General features: G+C 31.9%; 1 protein-coding gene across 1 annotated transcript in view; it reads right to left on the reverse strand.

Moving 5' to 3' along the window:
- LOC106466025 (low-density lipoprotein receptor-related protein 2-like) overlaps positions 1 to 18,605 on the reverse strand; it is a 91,213-nt gene that overhangs the window by 21,010 nt on the left and 51,598 nt on the right. Inside the window, exons 36-54 of the mRNA XM_013926273.2 lie at positions 17,771 to 17,892; positions 17,463 to 17,573; positions 16,536 to 16,664; positions 16,155 to 16,280; positions 15,467 to 15,583; positions 14,699 to 14,987; positions 12,807 to 13,030; positions 10,058 to 10,330; positions 9,181 to 9,690; positions 8,026 to 8,284; positions 7,298 to 7,426; positions 6,078 to 6,254; positions 5,526 to 5,752; positions 4,778 to 5,017; positions 3,557 to 3,676; positions 3,220 to 3,342; positions 1,968 to 2,093; positions 1,319 to 1,573; positions 822 to 961 (exon numbers count right to left, since the gene is read on the reverse strand). Of these exons, the coding sequence (XP_013781727.1) occupies positions 822 to 961; positions 1,319 to 1,573; positions 1,968 to 2,093; positions 3,220 to 3,342; positions 3,557 to 3,676; positions 4,778 to 5,017; positions 5,526 to 5,752; positions 6,078 to 6,254; positions 7,298 to 7,426; positions 8,026 to 8,284; positions 9,181 to 9,690; positions 10,058 to 10,330; positions 12,807 to 13,030; positions 14,699 to 14,987; positions 15,467 to 15,583; positions 16,155 to 16,280; positions 16,536 to 16,664; positions 17,463 to 17,573; positions 17,771 to 17,892 (3,697 nt within the window). The remainder of the gene's footprint in view (positions 1 to 821; positions 962 to 1,318; positions 1,574 to 1,967; positions 2,094 to 3,219; positions 3,343 to 3,556; positions 3,677 to 4,777; positions 5,018 to 5,525; positions 5,753 to 6,077; positions 6,255 to 7,297; positions 7,427 to 8,025; positions 8,285 to 9,180; positions 9,691 to 10,057; positions 10,331 to 12,806; positions 13,031 to 14,698; positions 14,988 to 15,466; positions 15,584 to 16,154; positions 16,281 to 16,535; positions 16,665 to 17,462; positions 17,574 to 17,770; positions 17,893 to 18,605) is intronic.

Below are 18,605 nucleotides of genomic sequence, written 5' to 3' on the forward strand. Positions count from 1 at the left end.
CACTGGGGTGATCTTAAGCATTGCATTAAAAGTCAGGCTTCCTCATATATCTTCATATTGGTTTTATTTAGAGTTCAGTTAGTGTGTTTTATAAGCCCAAAAGACACATTAGGCTAGTTGGCTAACTTTTATAATATGTTAGTTAGAACTTAACTCCAAAAAGCCCCCCCCCCCAGTAGCACATCGGTATGTCTGCGGACTTACAACGCTAGAATCTGGGTTTCGATACCCATGGTGGGCAGAGCACAGATAGCCCATTGTGTAGCTTTGTGCTTAATTACAAACAAACAAAACTCCAAAAGGAAAAACATCTAAACCTATTACAGGATGGATGTTTTGGTTTCTCATGTCCTGCAAATTTAGAGAGTTTGTTTAAAAAAGTTAATTTTTAATTAAATTTCTATCGTTAGGTTTCTTTAGAATTTGCAGATTAATTTTTCACTGGGTAATCAAGATTAATATTACATAATGTAAAAAACAGTGCATATATTATGATTTTGTGTAAATAACGTATGACATCACCACACAAAATAAGTTATAGAGTTCCGTTTCATACTCTATAGCCAGTTTCGAAATAAATCACATACATAAGTTACACCGTTGAGTAAGGTAAGCTCATGAAACATGCCAATTTTGACTTCAGTTTTTACAAACTGATATTTTGAAATTTTAGGCCAACTTCAGAGTTTAAAATCCTTTATGTAATAATAATTTGATCAAAAACATGAATAGAACAAAGAAAAGAACAAGATAAAGCACGGGAAAAAAAAACATGTTGACACTACCTCAGTATAATCAGACCAAACTAGTTTAATACTTACCTTACACTGGTAATTCAGACAATCTTTTTCATCACTCCTGTCATCACAGTCATCATCATGATTACATCTCCAACTTGATGGAATACACTTCTGGTTATCACACTGAAATTCACTTTCTGAACATTCCCGATAAAGGTTTTCTTTTCAAAAAGAAAATGCAACGGACTTTAAGATATCTATTCAAACATTATGCAAAGAGTGGATTTCAAATGTTTTACAAACTGGATATGATTTGTATAAAATCAAATAATATAAATATAATATAAAATACCACTTTGAGAATTCAAAACTGACATTAAAACGATTATTTCAACTGTTGATTATTGACTGAAACATCAATTTCTCACTAAGAATATTTTTAATGAACAATGTTTTAACTACGATTGGAGAACCAACGATAACATGATGATTTTATATAATAATTCTGAAGCTCTCGCTCCATAGACATCTTTTTCAACTGAGAAAACCTTTGAGAAAAACATGTTTAGTTCACTAACCACATGTAGTTGGATCTTCATCCGAGTTATCCCCACAGTCATCTTTGAAATCACAGTGCCATCTAATGGGAATGCATTTGTTGTTGTTGCATTTGAAATCATCCATCTCAAGACATTTAGGACAATAATCAAGATTTGTCTCATCTGAATTGTCTTGACAGTCATTTTTTCCATCACAGAAAAGCCAGGTGGGAATGCACCGATAGTTGTTGTGTGCTGGACACTTTTGCCAACCAAACGGGCAGTTGCGATTTCCTATAAAATACAAGCAACGATAAAACTTCAGGTTATGTACATATAGCAAAGAATCCCAGTAAATGGAATAAACCATCAGAAGACTTAAAATAAGTGAATCTAATTCGACAAATTTGTACATCCTCATGTTATCTCCTGGCAGGAAAACTGGTCAACAATGCCTATGTGACCCAGAACTTTGAACTCCCTTAAGAACACAGGTGGTCAGAGCTCTCTAACTTGAAGTGACTGTTTTTTCACTAAACTACTACACACGATAATGTGTCCTTTTATTACTTTATACATATAATCATCACTGCAAAAAGACACTAATGTCTTTAAAATGCAATACAGTAGTCTGGATTACATTTTATATTAACTAAAATGAAAGCTGTAATATTTTAGTTGTGCTTACTGCATAGATAAGCTGGCTCATCAGAATCGTCTCCACAATCATCATCCAAATCACAGTACCAAAGTTTTGGTATGCATTTCCCACTGTTACATCGAAACTGGACGTCTGAATCACATTCCTGGTGATCTATAAAGAAAAATTTTTTCCAGAGAATCAGAGTAACACTCATCACTGAACTTTCTTTGTACCACGATAAAGACTTCTTACACTAAAGGATTGTTTATTTGTTCAATTTCTGGCAAAACTTCTCAAAGGCTATCTGAGCAGCCATCCCAAATTTTGAAGTGACAGACTAGAAAGAAGGTAGCTAGTCAACACCACCAAGTGCCAACTCTTGGGCTACTCTTATTGACACATACTAAGATTGACTGTCACATTATTACTACCCCATGGTTGAATAGATAAGTATGTTTGGTAGAGGGAAATGAACCCACAATCTGCAAGTAAAGTGCCCTAACCATGTTACAGAATTTACTTTATGTAATCTACAAAAAGCCACATGTCCACTTTAAAACACACCACCCAGATTTTTTCAATTAACTTAATACATAATGCTGCATAACTACAAACTAATCATTTTGATGCGAGATAAAGTTGACCTAAGTGTTACTATAAATGTTCTTTACTTAACACTGATGAGAAACAGACCATATTTCAAAATTATTATACAGATAATTTTTCTTTTATATATGTACACCTAGACACATACATGTGTATGAATTATATTTATACAATAAAATGATTAAACACATGATTACTGTGACTATAACTGACTTCCAATATACATTATCTTGTTTTGTTTGTTTTTTGTTAAGTCTAAAGCTACATAATGGACTATCTGTTCTATACCCACCATGAGTATCAAAACTCAATTTTTAGTGGCATGAACCTTCAGACTTACCATCAAGCCACTGAGGGGAATTATCTTGCACATATTGGAAATAGTGTATATAACAATCAATATTGTATTAGCTTAATGATTTATAAAATTCTCAAAATAACCAAACTATACTGCACCATTCACATGGAAATTCTAAATTATTTAAGACAGCCATGTAGATTTCAAAAACAGGTTAAATACAAAACCCTTGCAGTAAAAAAAAGGGCTAAACTCAGTCTTGATACTGTGGTTACATTTAATGAGTTTTATGTATAAAGCTCAGAAAAACGTTTTCAAAGCAACATAGTTTCCCTCATGAAACTGCATGGTGTAAGCCAGGTCAGTTTATCAACAAAAAATATGTATACTTACGACACACGGCAGGATCTTCATCTGATTTGTCAGAGCAATCATTATCTCCATCACATTGCCAAGACTGAGAAATACAACGACCAGTGTCATTACACTTGATGCTGTGTTCTCCACATGGAAGATCTGTTTAAAGATAAAGAAGCATAAACTTGGTATATAATTCATATTTTAGTACCACCAGAAGCGTTTTATTCTCAACACTTTTACTAGTGACTAAAACAACCTGTAGTCATTCCAAACATGCCCAAAAAACAAATGTAACCGAGGTGCCTATTTTTTGCTTTGAAAAATCAAAGTTTCAGCTTGTTAAAATACATAAGACCCTTTATATACTCACCACAATACCTTTCATCAGAATTATCACCACAGTCATTATTTCCATCACAAACTTGAAGACTGGAGACACATGTTTCATTGTTGTTACACTGATATTGGCCCACTTTACAATGGAATGGAGCTGAAACACAGTGAAAACAGCTTTTTCTAACAGAATGGCATGACCATATGAAATAATAAAATCTACACCTTTTACAAGATTGGAGTTTTGTAGCTCTAGTGTGCCTAATAGAGGATTACATGGCTACATATTATATTTAACATTACAGTAAAGATAAAAAATGCTGTTCTTGATACACAATTTCTCATAATTAGAAAATACATTAAAATGAAGTCTACATTGTAAATTAATTAGAAAAACATTTTGTATCTTATACTGGTCTGATAGCATCCACCAGTGAATTTATAGCATACTTACAATAGTGCTGTCATGATTGTTTTCTCATCTATAAGGTGATACATTGGTTCATATGAAAACTTCAGAAGAAAGTGGTGTGTGTACAGTGTGCACAACCAAGTATGTAACTAACATTGAATATGTAAAGTTCCCACAAAGTTTTGTTTCATACAGGTGAAAGTAGTTATTTTCAACAGCACCTAGTGCAACACATGGGATAAACAGCACCTTGTGCAACACATGTAATAAACAGTACCTTGTGCAACACATGGGATAAACAGCACCTTGTACAACACAAGGAATAAATAGCACCTTGTGCAACACATGGGATAAACAGCACCTTGTGCAACACATGGGATAAACAGCACCGTGTGCAAAATATGGAATAAACAGTACCTTGTGCAACACACGGAATAAACAGTACTTTGTGCAACACAAGGAATAAACAATACTTTGTGCAACACAAGGAATAAACAGTACCTTGTGCAACATATGGAATAAACAGTACCTTGTGCAACACATGGGATAAACAGTGCCTTGTGCAACACAAAGAATAAACATTTTATATATATTGTACACTAAATGAGTTTTTAAAAAAAACCTTTACCTGTTGACTTTTGTGAGACAAGCAATATTATGAAGGAGACAAGTAAAAAGTTCCGTTTAACTTTTACTTGCCTCAGGGGACAAGTAAATTTAACAATATTCTTCTCAGCTTGAGTTATTTATCTTAATTGGCAAAATTCATTAAATTTTCTCAAAGTTTTAAGAATTCAGACACATCACATAAACATAGCAGAAGCAATAAACATAGAAAATACTTACGGCAACCCTTTTCATCTGATTCATCACTACAGTCATTTTTGCCATCACAACGCCAAAGTATGGGAATACACCTATCGTCACTGCCACTACAGCGATGTTGACCACTAGTACAGTTGGCTATACAAGTTACATTATCAAGAAGGATAAACTGATCTGGACAGGCACAGATCCGACCACCACCAGGTGAAAGTAGGCACAAGTGGCTACATTCTCCATTCTTGTTTTCACAAGGGTTGGGATCTATAGTTAATGTATATGTAAGTGTAAACATTTAACTAAAATAAATATAAAAACTTAGCTTATTAAAAGAAGTACATGTTGTGCTTACTGACACAGCAGTAAATTAAGAACCACAATATTTTGTTTAAAATTGCACTCACAAAATTATCAGCAAATTATTTTTCTTTGTATTGGTTTAAACACAATACAAAAACTGTGCTTTGTCAATGGGTTTTTTACTTGTTAATATCCATGTTGGATAATGTTAACATACAAAACTATTGATAGAAGATGAAGGCAGCAACAACAGAAACAAAGTATCTTATAAGATGTGACAGACACCACAAAGACATCTAGATAAAGGATAACAACAGCATCTCTATTAGAAAACTGTTTGGTTGACTATTCCACAAACATACTACAACAATTCTAGACTACTAGATAATAAGAATAGCCCTAAAAATCAATGAAGCCAATAAATAATGCTTCAGAATTTGTTCATACAAAGTATACAATAACAGATACTTACAAGGTAATTGTCTCAATGGATGATAAATATGAATGTCATAAGGTCGATGTGTAGTATTCCTCAAGATTTGAATATTCTCTCCAGTGAACTTGTGGGCTTTGTAAAGTCCTTTTATGTTCCAGTCAGTCCAATACAAGAAGTCATCAAATATCGATAGAGCAAAAACATTTGGGACTATTCTTCCCTGAAGAACAGTGTGTCGATGTTCACCATCCATATCAGAAAACCTACAGAAATGATTACACAAAGTCAAAATGTATGTCTACAAGTATCAGAAAAATAATTTGGAAAAAGTTTACCAATTCCTTGTCTACTAATTATATTGTTCAATTTAAACATTTAAAATTTATTTCCATTAATAGCCAATATTCAGCTACTTTCAAAAGGCAGATACAGAAGAGTTAATCACAGCTGTTTGCTTATCATTAAAAATACCTTCATCTTAAAATTAATTTTATATCCTCAGATAATATAACCAATAATGGTTTTTTCACTTTCACCTTGCAAGAGAAGTAAGTAACTTTAGTAATTATGATATACATTTGCACTTACTCAATATAATCCAAGTGAGCATCTGCCCAAAAAAGTTTATTACTGAAGTAATCAATTGTAAGAGCATTTGGCCATACAAGTTTGTCTTTGAAAGTTATCAGCCGGGAAAAGTTTGACCCATCCAGCCCAATTCGCCCGATGAAAGCATGATGACCCCAATCTGTCATATACAGGTACCTAAAGCAGTTAACTTTTCAGTTAGAGATAAATTTGTGATGAAACTGAACATTAAACTCTTCTTTTTCACTACAAACTTCATTTTTGCTTTATTCAATATGTTGAAGCAAGTTATTATAAAACTCAGATTCTACTTTTATCATTAATATTGAATGATACAAAAAAGAGATTAAAATAAAATCAAAGATAAAAATATTGTATATTATCAAGTTTAGTTAACTGTATAGTTCTGTTTTCTGAGTAAATGTCATCAAATTTGAGTTCAGTTTGACCTCATGGGCATGATAGAATTTGTTTAAAAAACAATATTATTATTTAATTAAAAATTAAATATTATAACAGCTTCATAAAATCATTAAAGATGGTTCTCCAGAGGGACAGCAGTAAGTCTACTGACTTACAGTGCTAAAATGTGGGGTTCAATTCCCCACAGTGAATATAGCAGATAGCCCAGTGTGGCTTTGCTCTAAAACAAACAAACATTACAGATAGTGATGTTTTACATGCTACTGAGTATACTGCTGGTATTTATGGTTTCTCTACATTTGTAGTACAATGACAAAATTTTTCTTATACAATACTTTCCATATACATGGTAGTTCAATTGAATAGTTACATTTAAAACTGGTTATTTAGATGTTTTTGTTAGCCCCAGAAATTTTAAAATCTTTAAATAATTAGAAGTAAACTATTTATCTTGTAATTTAAAAAAATGAGAAAGAAAAATATTACTAAGTATAAACTAAATGATTTAAAATCTCAAGACTGAGTTTCTCAATGATGACAACAGGGTCTGTGATGTTTACTATTACGTTACATATCAGATCATATGGTAAGGTTACATGGAATTCATTTCTATATAAACTTTGTCCTTTTCTTAAACTCCAAACATTGAATTATGAAATACATCTATAAAATACCGGGTAAGGCAATACATGTAGAGCATAATACTGAATTGAACCGAAAAATAAATTTATTAAAATACTAAACTGAAATTTTAGTACAATAATAGTAAAAATGCAAACAATACTGGTTGCCATTACCCAATGCCTGGATGAATGGCTAAGGCCTGTGGGTTAAAGAAGCCTCTCCCAAGTAATGTTTTTCTATTAGTTCCATCAAGCTCAGCAACAGAAAGTTGTTTAGATGTGCTATCTAACCAGTAGATTTTTCTGTAGTGTTAAAAAACGACAAAAGAAACTAGTTACAACTACAAATAAAACATTCTAGTAAGTAGTAACACTGGTGTATGTTATACATATTATTTACTTTCTACAAAATTACCTGTGATCATCATAGGAGATGAACAGCATAACTGTTCAAAAACGTAAAAGTACCTGGAATTAAGTTATATATATCAACAAGCATGAAGATGACTTAACCTCTGACCTTTAAAAATAAGTGGACATCACATGTGGAATGCATGGTTATGTCTTTTAAGATAAGAACCAGGAATAAAAACCCTGAAACAGGCCTAAAGTAATGCTTCTTTTAAATCAAAAATCAGACATTCTATCTCCTAACATAAAATCTTTTAAAAGGTATTTACTTCTAAAATGTCATGTATCTCAGGATATTTTTAGAAAATATATATTAAAAGGGCTACTTTGAAAATATCAAAATTAAAGATCAAATATAAAATTATATGACTTTTATAAGATTCACTTGGCAGCCTGAGAGCTCCCAACATTCATAACACTTAATTCTAGAGAGCTTTACGTTTGATATTATCAAAGTTATGAATCCATAAGTTCCTTATTGGTCTTCTAACCTTCCAATCCAGTCCACACCAAGACCTTCCAAACCATGGGCATTGTGATGTATGATTGTCTCTTCATTTGTTCCATTAATAAATATTCTTCCAATTGTTTCAGTTCCTACATCACAAAAGTATAACCTTTCATCTCGATAGTCAAAATCAAGAGCTACCACATTGTGTAAATCCATTTTGATGAGGTTATAATGAGAGCCATCTACACTCATGTTGCGGAGGTAATAATGATTACTGAAGATAATCCATGGAAAAATATCTAATAGAAAGACAAGTAGAACAGAATAAATGACTAACTAAGAAACAGCTGTAAAACAATATTATGATAGTCAAACATATCATGGACTATTGGACAGAGATACGTTTTAATCATTTTAGGTTTTTGAAATAATATTAATTTTTAGTAATATGCAAATACTTTATACTTTATTCTTGTACAGTTTGTAATTCATAACTACTAAATTTTTGAATTTTTCTTAGTTCTAATTTGGAACATCCTAAATTTAGTTGAGATCATATGCTAAATTCAGTCCAGGGTGTTACTTTCTATAATGGGTTTGAGTTAGCATTACATGGGACCCTTGTATTTCTCCTTATTTTACTCAGAGTATAAACAACTATTTACAAATATTATGTGGAGTAGAGATATCTCTGGATCTTATGATTCATCTTTGTAATTGATCAGCTACAGAAAATGTGCATTATGAATACAGTTTTGGTAGTTTTCGGGTAGATTCCTTTTTATATTCAGATTAGTTTCTGTCTTTAATAATCAAAAACACTTGCTGGTAAAGTTTTGTCTGTGTTTTAACCTTCTATCATTAAATTAACTAGTCATGCGAGTTACCTGCATTAATCTTTAAATAAAACTTACTTTACTTTTGAAATAAATTGATCAAAATGCAATTGTTCTTCCAACAGGTATGGTCAGACATTTTTTTGTTGCCTTTTTTATTTAATGAAGTGTTTATTTTTGTTCATTCAACACTACTTATGCATACTAGGTTCTCAACTCTCCAGTTGTCGTGCGTATCAGGTAATTGTATGCTAAATTTATCCTTGAATTACCACAAATTTATAGAAACTTGCTTGTAAATATGAAACGTCAAAGTATCATAACTTTTATTACTCTAGACTTCAGTTACATTAGCTTACCATCTTTACGTTTACACGTGAGAGAGTCCATTTCTCGTTCATAGTAAGTATCGTTACACTTGCAGTAGTAAGATCCTGGTGTGTTGAGACAATATTGGGAACAACCACCCCATTCCTTGGTACATTCATCAATGTCTTGGCATGCTTTTCCATCTTTCATCAACTGGTAGCCTTCATTACACTCACAGTAGAATCCGGTCAGAGTGTTAACACACTTGTGTTCACACTGATTCGACTCAATACTTGCACATTCATCAACATAACAGTGAGAAGATTCATCTGAGCCATCATCACAGTCCTCTTGCTTGTTGCATACCAATTCATAGTCAATACACTTTCCATTTTTACAAAGGAACTGAGCTCCATTGCAAGTTGGTTCTTTTGTGGTGCACTCTTCAGCTGACTCATCACTTCCATCTCCACAATCATCTTCACCATCACACTGGTAAACCTTAAAGACGCATTTACCATTACGACAGGGGAATTCATCAGAAGAGCAAGTAGGATAAGCTGCAAATGATTGAAAAAATATCGTTAATAATGTACATCATAATTATTTTGAGCTAGAATAACCATTATTTTATTGTGAGATTGATAAAGATTTGTCACTAAAGATTGTAATTTTCCTTGTGTTGACTTATGACATTTACTTCTTGTCAGTTTCTTACATACAACAAGCTTCATTAATTTATTCAATACTTTTTAGTCTCGGTCCACATACTTAGTTTATTTGTGTTAGAAGGTGTTAATAATTTACTGCTAAACAACACATCTTTTACTTTAATGAATAAAAATAGCGAAAATCGTGTTTCTTAAACTATATAGTTCTAATTCATTACAATATAACTATGAGTTAAAACAAATTACTAAATCATACTGCAGTTCTTGGGTTCATCAGATGCATCACCACAATCATTGTCGTGATCACAAACCCATTCTTCACTGATACACCGATGATTATTACATTGGAACTGGTAAGCATTACAAGGTTCAGGGGCAGGACAGTTATGGAGCGAAGTATTTTCATCGGCTCCATCAACACAGTCAGGTTCTCCATCACAAATCCATTGTTTTAAAATGCATGTAGCATGTCCCCATTGTTTGTTCTGAGTGCACGTGAATTCTTTCTCGGGGTCACACTCTCGAGTATCTGAAGCAAACAGTAATTTGTAATGTGTAACATTTCTTCATAGAAATAACTTAAACAAGTACAAATTATGAAGAGAGAAGTTTAATACTAGAGTATTCTATGTAGTTTTTAACAAAATATTTCAGGAACTGCAATGTTTCAACATAAGTTCCTATTCTTCTTTACTGACAAACGCCGACACTTTTACAGCCTATGAGTATGAACAATTATATAATGTATAGACAGCCAATAGGGGTATTAAAATTGTTATTTAAAACACAAAATAAGTAACAATGTTTTGACCCAATTAGGTCAACATCAGACCTGATACTCTGATATATATTTACTTCAAGTGGGTTCCTTGACATCATGAATAGACAGTGATATTTAAAAAATTTGTCTTGTTAGTCTATGTAATCTTAATCTGTTGTTACATATTATTATCATTAGTCAATAAAATATTAAAATAGAATAGTAAACTTTAATAATTTTCCCATTAACGTTATGCATGTTTAGGACATCATTGAAATAATATTTATCAGCTCTTTCTCAATTATTTTGAAGACTTGTGAAGAAAAAGAAGTTGTCAAGTGTAAGCATGAAGTAATAACAGACATCAGATCTGAGAAATTTGATTCAAGTTTGCTTATAGCCAGACATGCAACAAACCATTAAGGTTTATATCAAAATATCAGAATTGTAAAGAATACTCAACTGCTTCTTAATTAATGGCCTGTATGTTGTTAAATTAAGTTTGTTACCCTTAAAAACAAAATTATTTTATTACTAAACATGAACACATACAGTTTTGGAAATAATTACAGAAACAGTGAATAAAATGGGTATGAAATGCAAATATTAGGGAATTGCTCCCTTCTATTATATATATTAAAATAACCTGCAGAGAGTATAGTCAAATGTTTAGAATAACTGTGATTGGCTGTTCTCCAGCCAATCAAACACTGTCACACCAGCATAATGCCTATAAAAGTATAGGTGGTCATAATATTCCCCAGTATTAGTGTGGTGAAAGTACTCATAACACCCAAGACAGAAATGACACACAACAGTGTAGATATAGTTTGTTTGATTGTAGTTAAGCACACAGCTGAACAATTGGCTATCTGTGCTGTGCCCACCATGGGTATTGAAACCTTGGTTTTAGCATAGAAGCCCACAGTATTAGAGCCACTGGGGCTGTAAAAATGGAACTTTTGGCTAGTGAAGGGTTTAGTACTTCATATTATAAACTGAGTTGGTAAAAAACCACCTGAGTTAGAAAGCCCACACTCTTCAAAAGTGATATTAAGTAACTTGGGATATGCTCTATACCTGATAAATGACAATGTAGATCTTGCCAATGACCTAGCTGTACATTTAAGTGTAAATGTTAACTCCAGAACAGTAAGATACACATTACTATGAAGTACCTTCATCTGATGTGTAGTTACTCAAAATATTCCACTTAGGAGAGTTAACCACACCAAAAGATTTTGGCATCAAACTTCAAATAATAGGAAGAACAAGATGTGATGTGGGTGGCATTTACAACAATCAATGGTAGTTTGTTTTATGACAGAGAGGAGAATGGTATCACAATCAACATATATACAGTGGGGACCAATAGGTGTTGTTTTCAACAATCAATGATAGTTTGTTTTATGACAGAGAGGAGAATGGTATCACAATCAACATATATACAGTGGGGACCAATAGATGTAATTTACAACAATCAATGATAGTTTGTTTTATGACAGAGAGGAGAATGGTATCACAATCAACATATGTACAGTGGGGACCTATAGATGTAATTTACAACAATCAATGATAGCTTGTTTCATGATAGAGAGGAGAATGGTATCACAATCAACATATATACAGTGGGGACCAATAGATGTAATTTACAACAATCAATGGTAGTTTGTTTTATGACAGAGAGGAGAATGGTATCACAGTCAACAACCAATACAAGCGTAGGCTACAAGACAGTCATTGGTGTTAGAGATCTACACAAAACTACCAACTGCTGAAGACATACAAGCAAATTCTTATCCTTTATGTCATTCCCACAGGAAACAGACCTGTTGGACAGGGATTCATCTTCCAGCAGTGTGATAAAACAATACCTTAAAGGGGAGAAAAGATGGTTACAGAATGCTCACAAACATAGATTAGAAACTGAGGCCAAACAGCAACCAATCAACTTGGCTCAACTGCAGGAAGTAATGATGAACATTTGGAAGAATATTCTACAACCATACATTAATAAATTTATGGTTATATAAAATTAGGTGTACTGCTCTTTTTAAATCAAATACAAAATATTATCGAATTGTATATTTTATTCATTTTTCTTTTGCATTTTCATAATATTGCATTGTAGTAATGATAAATTGACCATTTAATTGCAATTAATCCTGTATGTGTGTCACCTATGTATCTCTATAATTATTTCCAAGACCTGATGTCACAGAGAGAAAAATAAACATCACCTTACCACACTGATGACGCTCATCCTCATCTGAATTATCTAAACAGTCATTATCACCATCACAGATATGTATACTTGGGATGCAATTTCCATTATCACATGAAAATAAGTCACTGAAACAAGTTCTTGTTTCACTTTCACAATATTCAGAAGGTTCATCTTCGCCATCTTCACAATCCTCTTCACCATCACAGTACCAAGTAGAAGGAATACATTTATGGTTGGTGCATCTGTGAATGATAAATACTTTAAATGATGCTCTTATGTATTCGAAGATTTGGAAAACCCTTAAGTTTTGTATTTGTTTAATATGATAGTGATACTTTGCATGTAAATAAGTAGTGGAAAATTCAAGGCAGTAGACAGAAATTTTTTAGAGTTGTTCCTCTTTGTAAAGATGAGTAATTGTTTCAGAATCAGAATTTCTAGTGATCTTCCCCCAGAAAAGTTTGAAAAACTTAAAGTTTTAGGTTATTATGGAAAAACAAATGACTTTTTACCAAGAACCAAAACTTTAATAATTTTAGTATTTCATGTATCTTTAAATTTAGACATATCTTTTCTTTCTAAAGATTATTAAACTTTATGTAACCACTTTGGAATCCAGAATTTATATTAGTATATGCCTGTTATCTATTGCACTATATTGATACATTAGGGAGGCATGTTTTCCATTAAAGTGTAAGATTGAATAGCATAATCTAGGTTACTGTGTTTCATAGTGGCAATTGTAAAGTTGGGACAAATTCACGTAATTTGACATCACAGATACCCTGTTTATAAACAAATTAAACTACTTATCATTTGGCTAAAACTTTATGACCTAACTTCAGGTTATGCAATAAAATATAGACATTCACACCACTTTTCATGGTGCCTTTACAAAAATAAAACAACTAAGATTCATAGTCATGTAGTGATTTTGTATGAGAGTTGTTTCGATGTTGGTAATATCCTTGAAAGGTAATTTAAATTTGAAGGTCTCCAATTGTACTTATTTCTGTCATTTTTAAGTAAAAACAATGTAGTTACAAACTTATAAATTCCAGGTGCAAAGGCCCCCTTGTGGTACAGTGGTAAGTCTGCAGACTTATAATGCTAAAAACTAGGTTTGGATACCCGTGATAGGCACAGCACACATAGCCCATTGTGTAGTTTTGTGCTTAACTACAAACAAACAAAACAAACCAGATGCAAGGAGTATTTTTTTGCAAACAGTAGACATACTAGTAACTAGTTAATAACCATTTTTGTATTATTTATATTTAAATGAGAAATAATACCAAAATGTATTAAAAATATTTCTCTTTGTGGATATGGTAGTTTTGTACAATCTAATAATGTTCTTGGGTTATTTACAGACAATATGTATACTTCTAATGTATCATTAGATTTACTTTACCTGTACCTGGACCTATTTCACTTATACGTGTTTTCGTGCCAAAGATTTCTTTTTTATAAGTTTCATGAATATGTATGTGTTTGTTACAATTTCATCATTAAACTCTTTGTAGAGTGGAATTATTAGTATCATAAATGTAATTCCATAACATATACAAGTAAGACTTGAAGATAATATATTTTTTGTATTAACATACTTGCTTGTGATATAAACATGAAACTAATTACCCAACAAGATTTGTAATTTCCACCCTATTTACAACAGCTTTTGTGCCACTTTATATATTCATGCTGTCAACAACACGTTACTTTTGAATAATTGTGTATTTTTTTATTCTTGTTTCTTTGTTGTTATATACAAATATAGAAAATGAGCTATCTGTGCTCTACCCACAAAGATTATCAACACCCAATTTTTAGTGTTATAAGCCCTCATTTTATATACATGTTTTTCATTTATTAAAAATACCTTTTTATAAACTCCTGAACCTACAAACCTAAAACTGTAGGCAGGACAGGATGTTTGAGAGCAGAAAAATAAGTTCTCATCAGAATTGTCTCCACAGTCGTTGTCTCCATCACATAACCAATACCGTTCAACACAGATGTTAGTTGCTTCACACTTTATGTAGGCTCCAGGACACGTTCTGTTGTTTGGACAATTGGCATGGCTTTCGTCAGATGCCACATTGTCTCTACAGTCATCTACACCATTACATACTTGAGAATTAGGAATACAACGAAAGTTGGCACAGGTAAACTCACCCTCTGAACAAGGCAGATACTCTGCGAATAGGAATAATTCACACAAATTAAAATCTGTCGTATTTGTGTCCATATAACAGTTGCTTTACATACAATTACTTAAGAGATAAATGACACTGGGGATTTGTATCACCCTACAATTCACAAAAAGATATCAATAATGTGTATGGTTTAAACAGCATTACATAAAAGAATGAGTTTGTAGTTGTCCAGTTAAATTTGAAATGATTTTCTCACTATATAAAAGTATTTCAAGATGTCTAGCATGACTGTGTATTATGTAATTCCACCTTACCTATCTTTAGAAATGGTACCTACACTCTTATGCATTACCTTAAAATAGACCTACCAAAGAGGAAATACAGACAAAAGTAGCTTGATATACAGGAATAACAGGAGTATGTTTGTGTTTCACTGCTTTTTCACATTTTAGTAACAAATTAAGTATGCTATTTTTGTTTTTGTAACGAAGTATTACAAATGGAAGTAAAACAATATACCACAGTCTTGTTCATCTGAGTTATCTTTACAGTCCTTTTCGTGATCACAAAGCCAGACTTTCAAGATACACTGGCCACTTCCACAATGATATTCCTGTGGACTACACGTGCGGATGGCTATGATAAAAACAACAAAAAACATTAGGTACTTAACAGTTTTGTCATTTCCTGGCTATTTAACAAAGTAAATAATTACAGGTAAAAATTAGGTCTGCTTATATTAAGAGAGTGTACACAAAAGTTTAAACCTAGAAGAGGCTTTTTGAAGAATGCTCTTTTGTTTTCCATAAACATTAATGTAGATTACTTGATAGGTAACAAAGTTTATCACCCTACGACAAGCAAAATAAAAATGATATCTATCTTTCTTTGGTAGATTGTTTAAGAAGAGTATTCATGATGAATACATTGAAATAGATGGCAACTGCCTGTTGTAAAAAAGGTACAAGCATAGATAACGATGTTTCAAAAGTCTTTCATCTTCGGGTAAAAGTTCAGATATTTATGTAATCTATAGAATCCCTCTTCATCAAATGTGCTTACAGAATGAAGGCATGAATTACTAAAACACATTTTTTGCACTAATTTCATCATTTATACATTAATTTAATTGACAATAAATACATCGAACTCTTAACATAAAATGTAATAAAAAGTTTACCAGAAAAACTAAATATTTTGTGCTTACAACAAAAATTTTCATTCTCATCAGTGTCGTCACCACAATCGTCAGCTCCGTCACACACCCACTGTCTTGAAAGGCAGTTTCCATTGGCACAGGCAAACTTTGATTCATCACAGTTCACACTGTGTTCTACATAAATACAAACAATTAAAAGGGTGCTCACTAAATTTTTGTCAGTTATTTATTATACTTCCAAGGATGATTCATAGAAAATACTGAATGCTTCGTTATCTAAGAAGAAATTTCATTTCTCTATATATAACTATTTCATCAAATGACATTGTGAAATAAAATGTCCAAAACTACTAAAACATACACAATGATTATTTTTAGTATAGATAAACAAAACATTCACTGTATGTAGTCCTGAAGATAAGTACATACCCACACACATAAGCCCATCATTAGCGACTTTGTACGTGTCATTGCATAAACATTCCACTGTACCATTAGGAGCCTGATGACAGGAGTGGGCACAGCCTCCATTATTCCGACTACAAGCATTCTCTTTACCTAAATGTAAATCACACAGATATTGTTTTATTTATTTAATAAAAACTTACAGTTATAATTGTAGATTTCCTCTGGATCTAAAAAAAAGCAAGTTACATATAAGAAATATTTGTTTATGCATTAGAGCTGGGTGATTAAGTTGATTACCTATGAGATCAATGACATTCATTAGTGTCACATAACATAATCGGTTAAACAAAACTGCCATTAAATCGATTAATATCATAAAAATAATTAGTGATTTGATTATTTTTGTTTCTGATTATTCCAACTGTCAAAATATTGCCATTATGATTTCTTGTTATCATTTTCCATTAGTTCAAGGTTGTAAAACTTAATTGATTAGTGTCACAACTCACAAAAATAATTAACTAATTGAAATTAGTATTTCTGATTACTACTATTTTTGATTATTTCAATTTTTATTTCATGTGATAATAGTCAATTAGGTGATTGTCAAATGCCACTATTCAACGAGCTGTTGTATACATATTAAAAATTCAATAACTAAGTCATAGTAATTGCACTTATATATTTACTAAGTTTTTATCTAAAACTTTAAACCTTGGACTGAAAGTGAAAAATTAACTTGTGTACAATATTGCACAAATGTATTGCTCTCTATTTCCTGTTTTCCCATTTCATATAGTTGTTGCCATGTGCTATAATTCTTAATCTATATTTATACAACTTACAATAAAACAAAGCAACTTTTTGATACTCTTATTCTGTACTTTGATTTTGTGATTTGAAATTATGCATTTCTTAGATATTTGTCAAAACATCTTTTTTTCTTACATGTCTGCCTGTCTGGAGCAAAAATTTGAATGTCTTTTGGAGATTCCTCGAGTCCTTTGACCATCTCTATTAGCCCACTACCGGTATATTTGTCAGCCCTATAAATTCCTCCTACAGAAAAGAATCAGGAGAACTTTTAAAAATACTTTACATCTTAGCTATTAAAAAATGTAGCAGAATGAAAAAGTTTTAGTTCTAAACTCAAAACAAAGCATGTTTCCTTAACTGTCATATCATCAAACTAGCAAATGTAATCTCCAAAAACCCAGAAAACAATAAACAGTAGCAAATATTTGTATTATACTTACTTAACTGAAGATCTGTCCAATAGATGAAACCTCCAAACACAGTTATTGCAAAAGGATAAACAGTAGCAAACACCAGTGTTTCCCTGTTCATTCCATCCATATCTGATCTTTCTATTTTCTCCCTGTGTTAACAAAAACACAAAATGTTTATTGATACAGAGACAAAATCATCAAAATATAATAACTGCAACAAATAAAACTAGAATTACTAGAAACAAGGAAGTGTAAAAACATTCAAGATAATTTTATAGCTCTAGAAAGATTGTCAAATAAAACTTGAGTTACTTTTAACACACATACAATAATTAGCAAAAACCTTAAGCAATTTTAAACAAATATTCCTTATTAAATTATTAAATATTTAAATGCACTCACTTACTCTCACTTTTTAAATTAAATTGCTTCGTTAATGGTGAATTTTGTATTTAGTGCATAATTTAAACGATTATTGATAAATGCAAGTTTTCTGGACATTAGGTACACTATTGAGGAGACACACTAACTGGCAATTAATCCACTGGGTAAAGTAATTTGGACTAATCAGAAGTGGGCTAAGTACTTAATGTCACTTAAGCTAATGATAAGGTGTGTGTATTCCTGAGATTTGTTTATGCTAAAGCTCAGCCTCAGATTTTTTAGACTTCTGTTTATCACTAATGTTTAACATGTTGAATAAATTTTCAAATTCTCAAGTTTTACATCCTGCGAGTTATTTGTTGCAATGACTTTAATGTGTGTGTGTGTGTGTACAGAGGGAGAGGACTTGCATACTGGTGTATATACATGGCCATAACCAGAGATATAAATTTACCAGGAAAAGAAATGACAATCAGCT

Source organism: Limulus polyphemus, unplaced genomic scaffold (genome assembly GCF_000517525.1).
Source record: "Limulus polyphemus unplaced genomic scaffold, Limulus_polyphemus-2.1.2 Scaffold2126, whole genome shotgun sequence".
Lineage (NCBI taxonomy): Eukaryota > Metazoa > Arthropoda > Merostomata > Xiphosura > Limulidae > Limulus > Limulus polyphemus.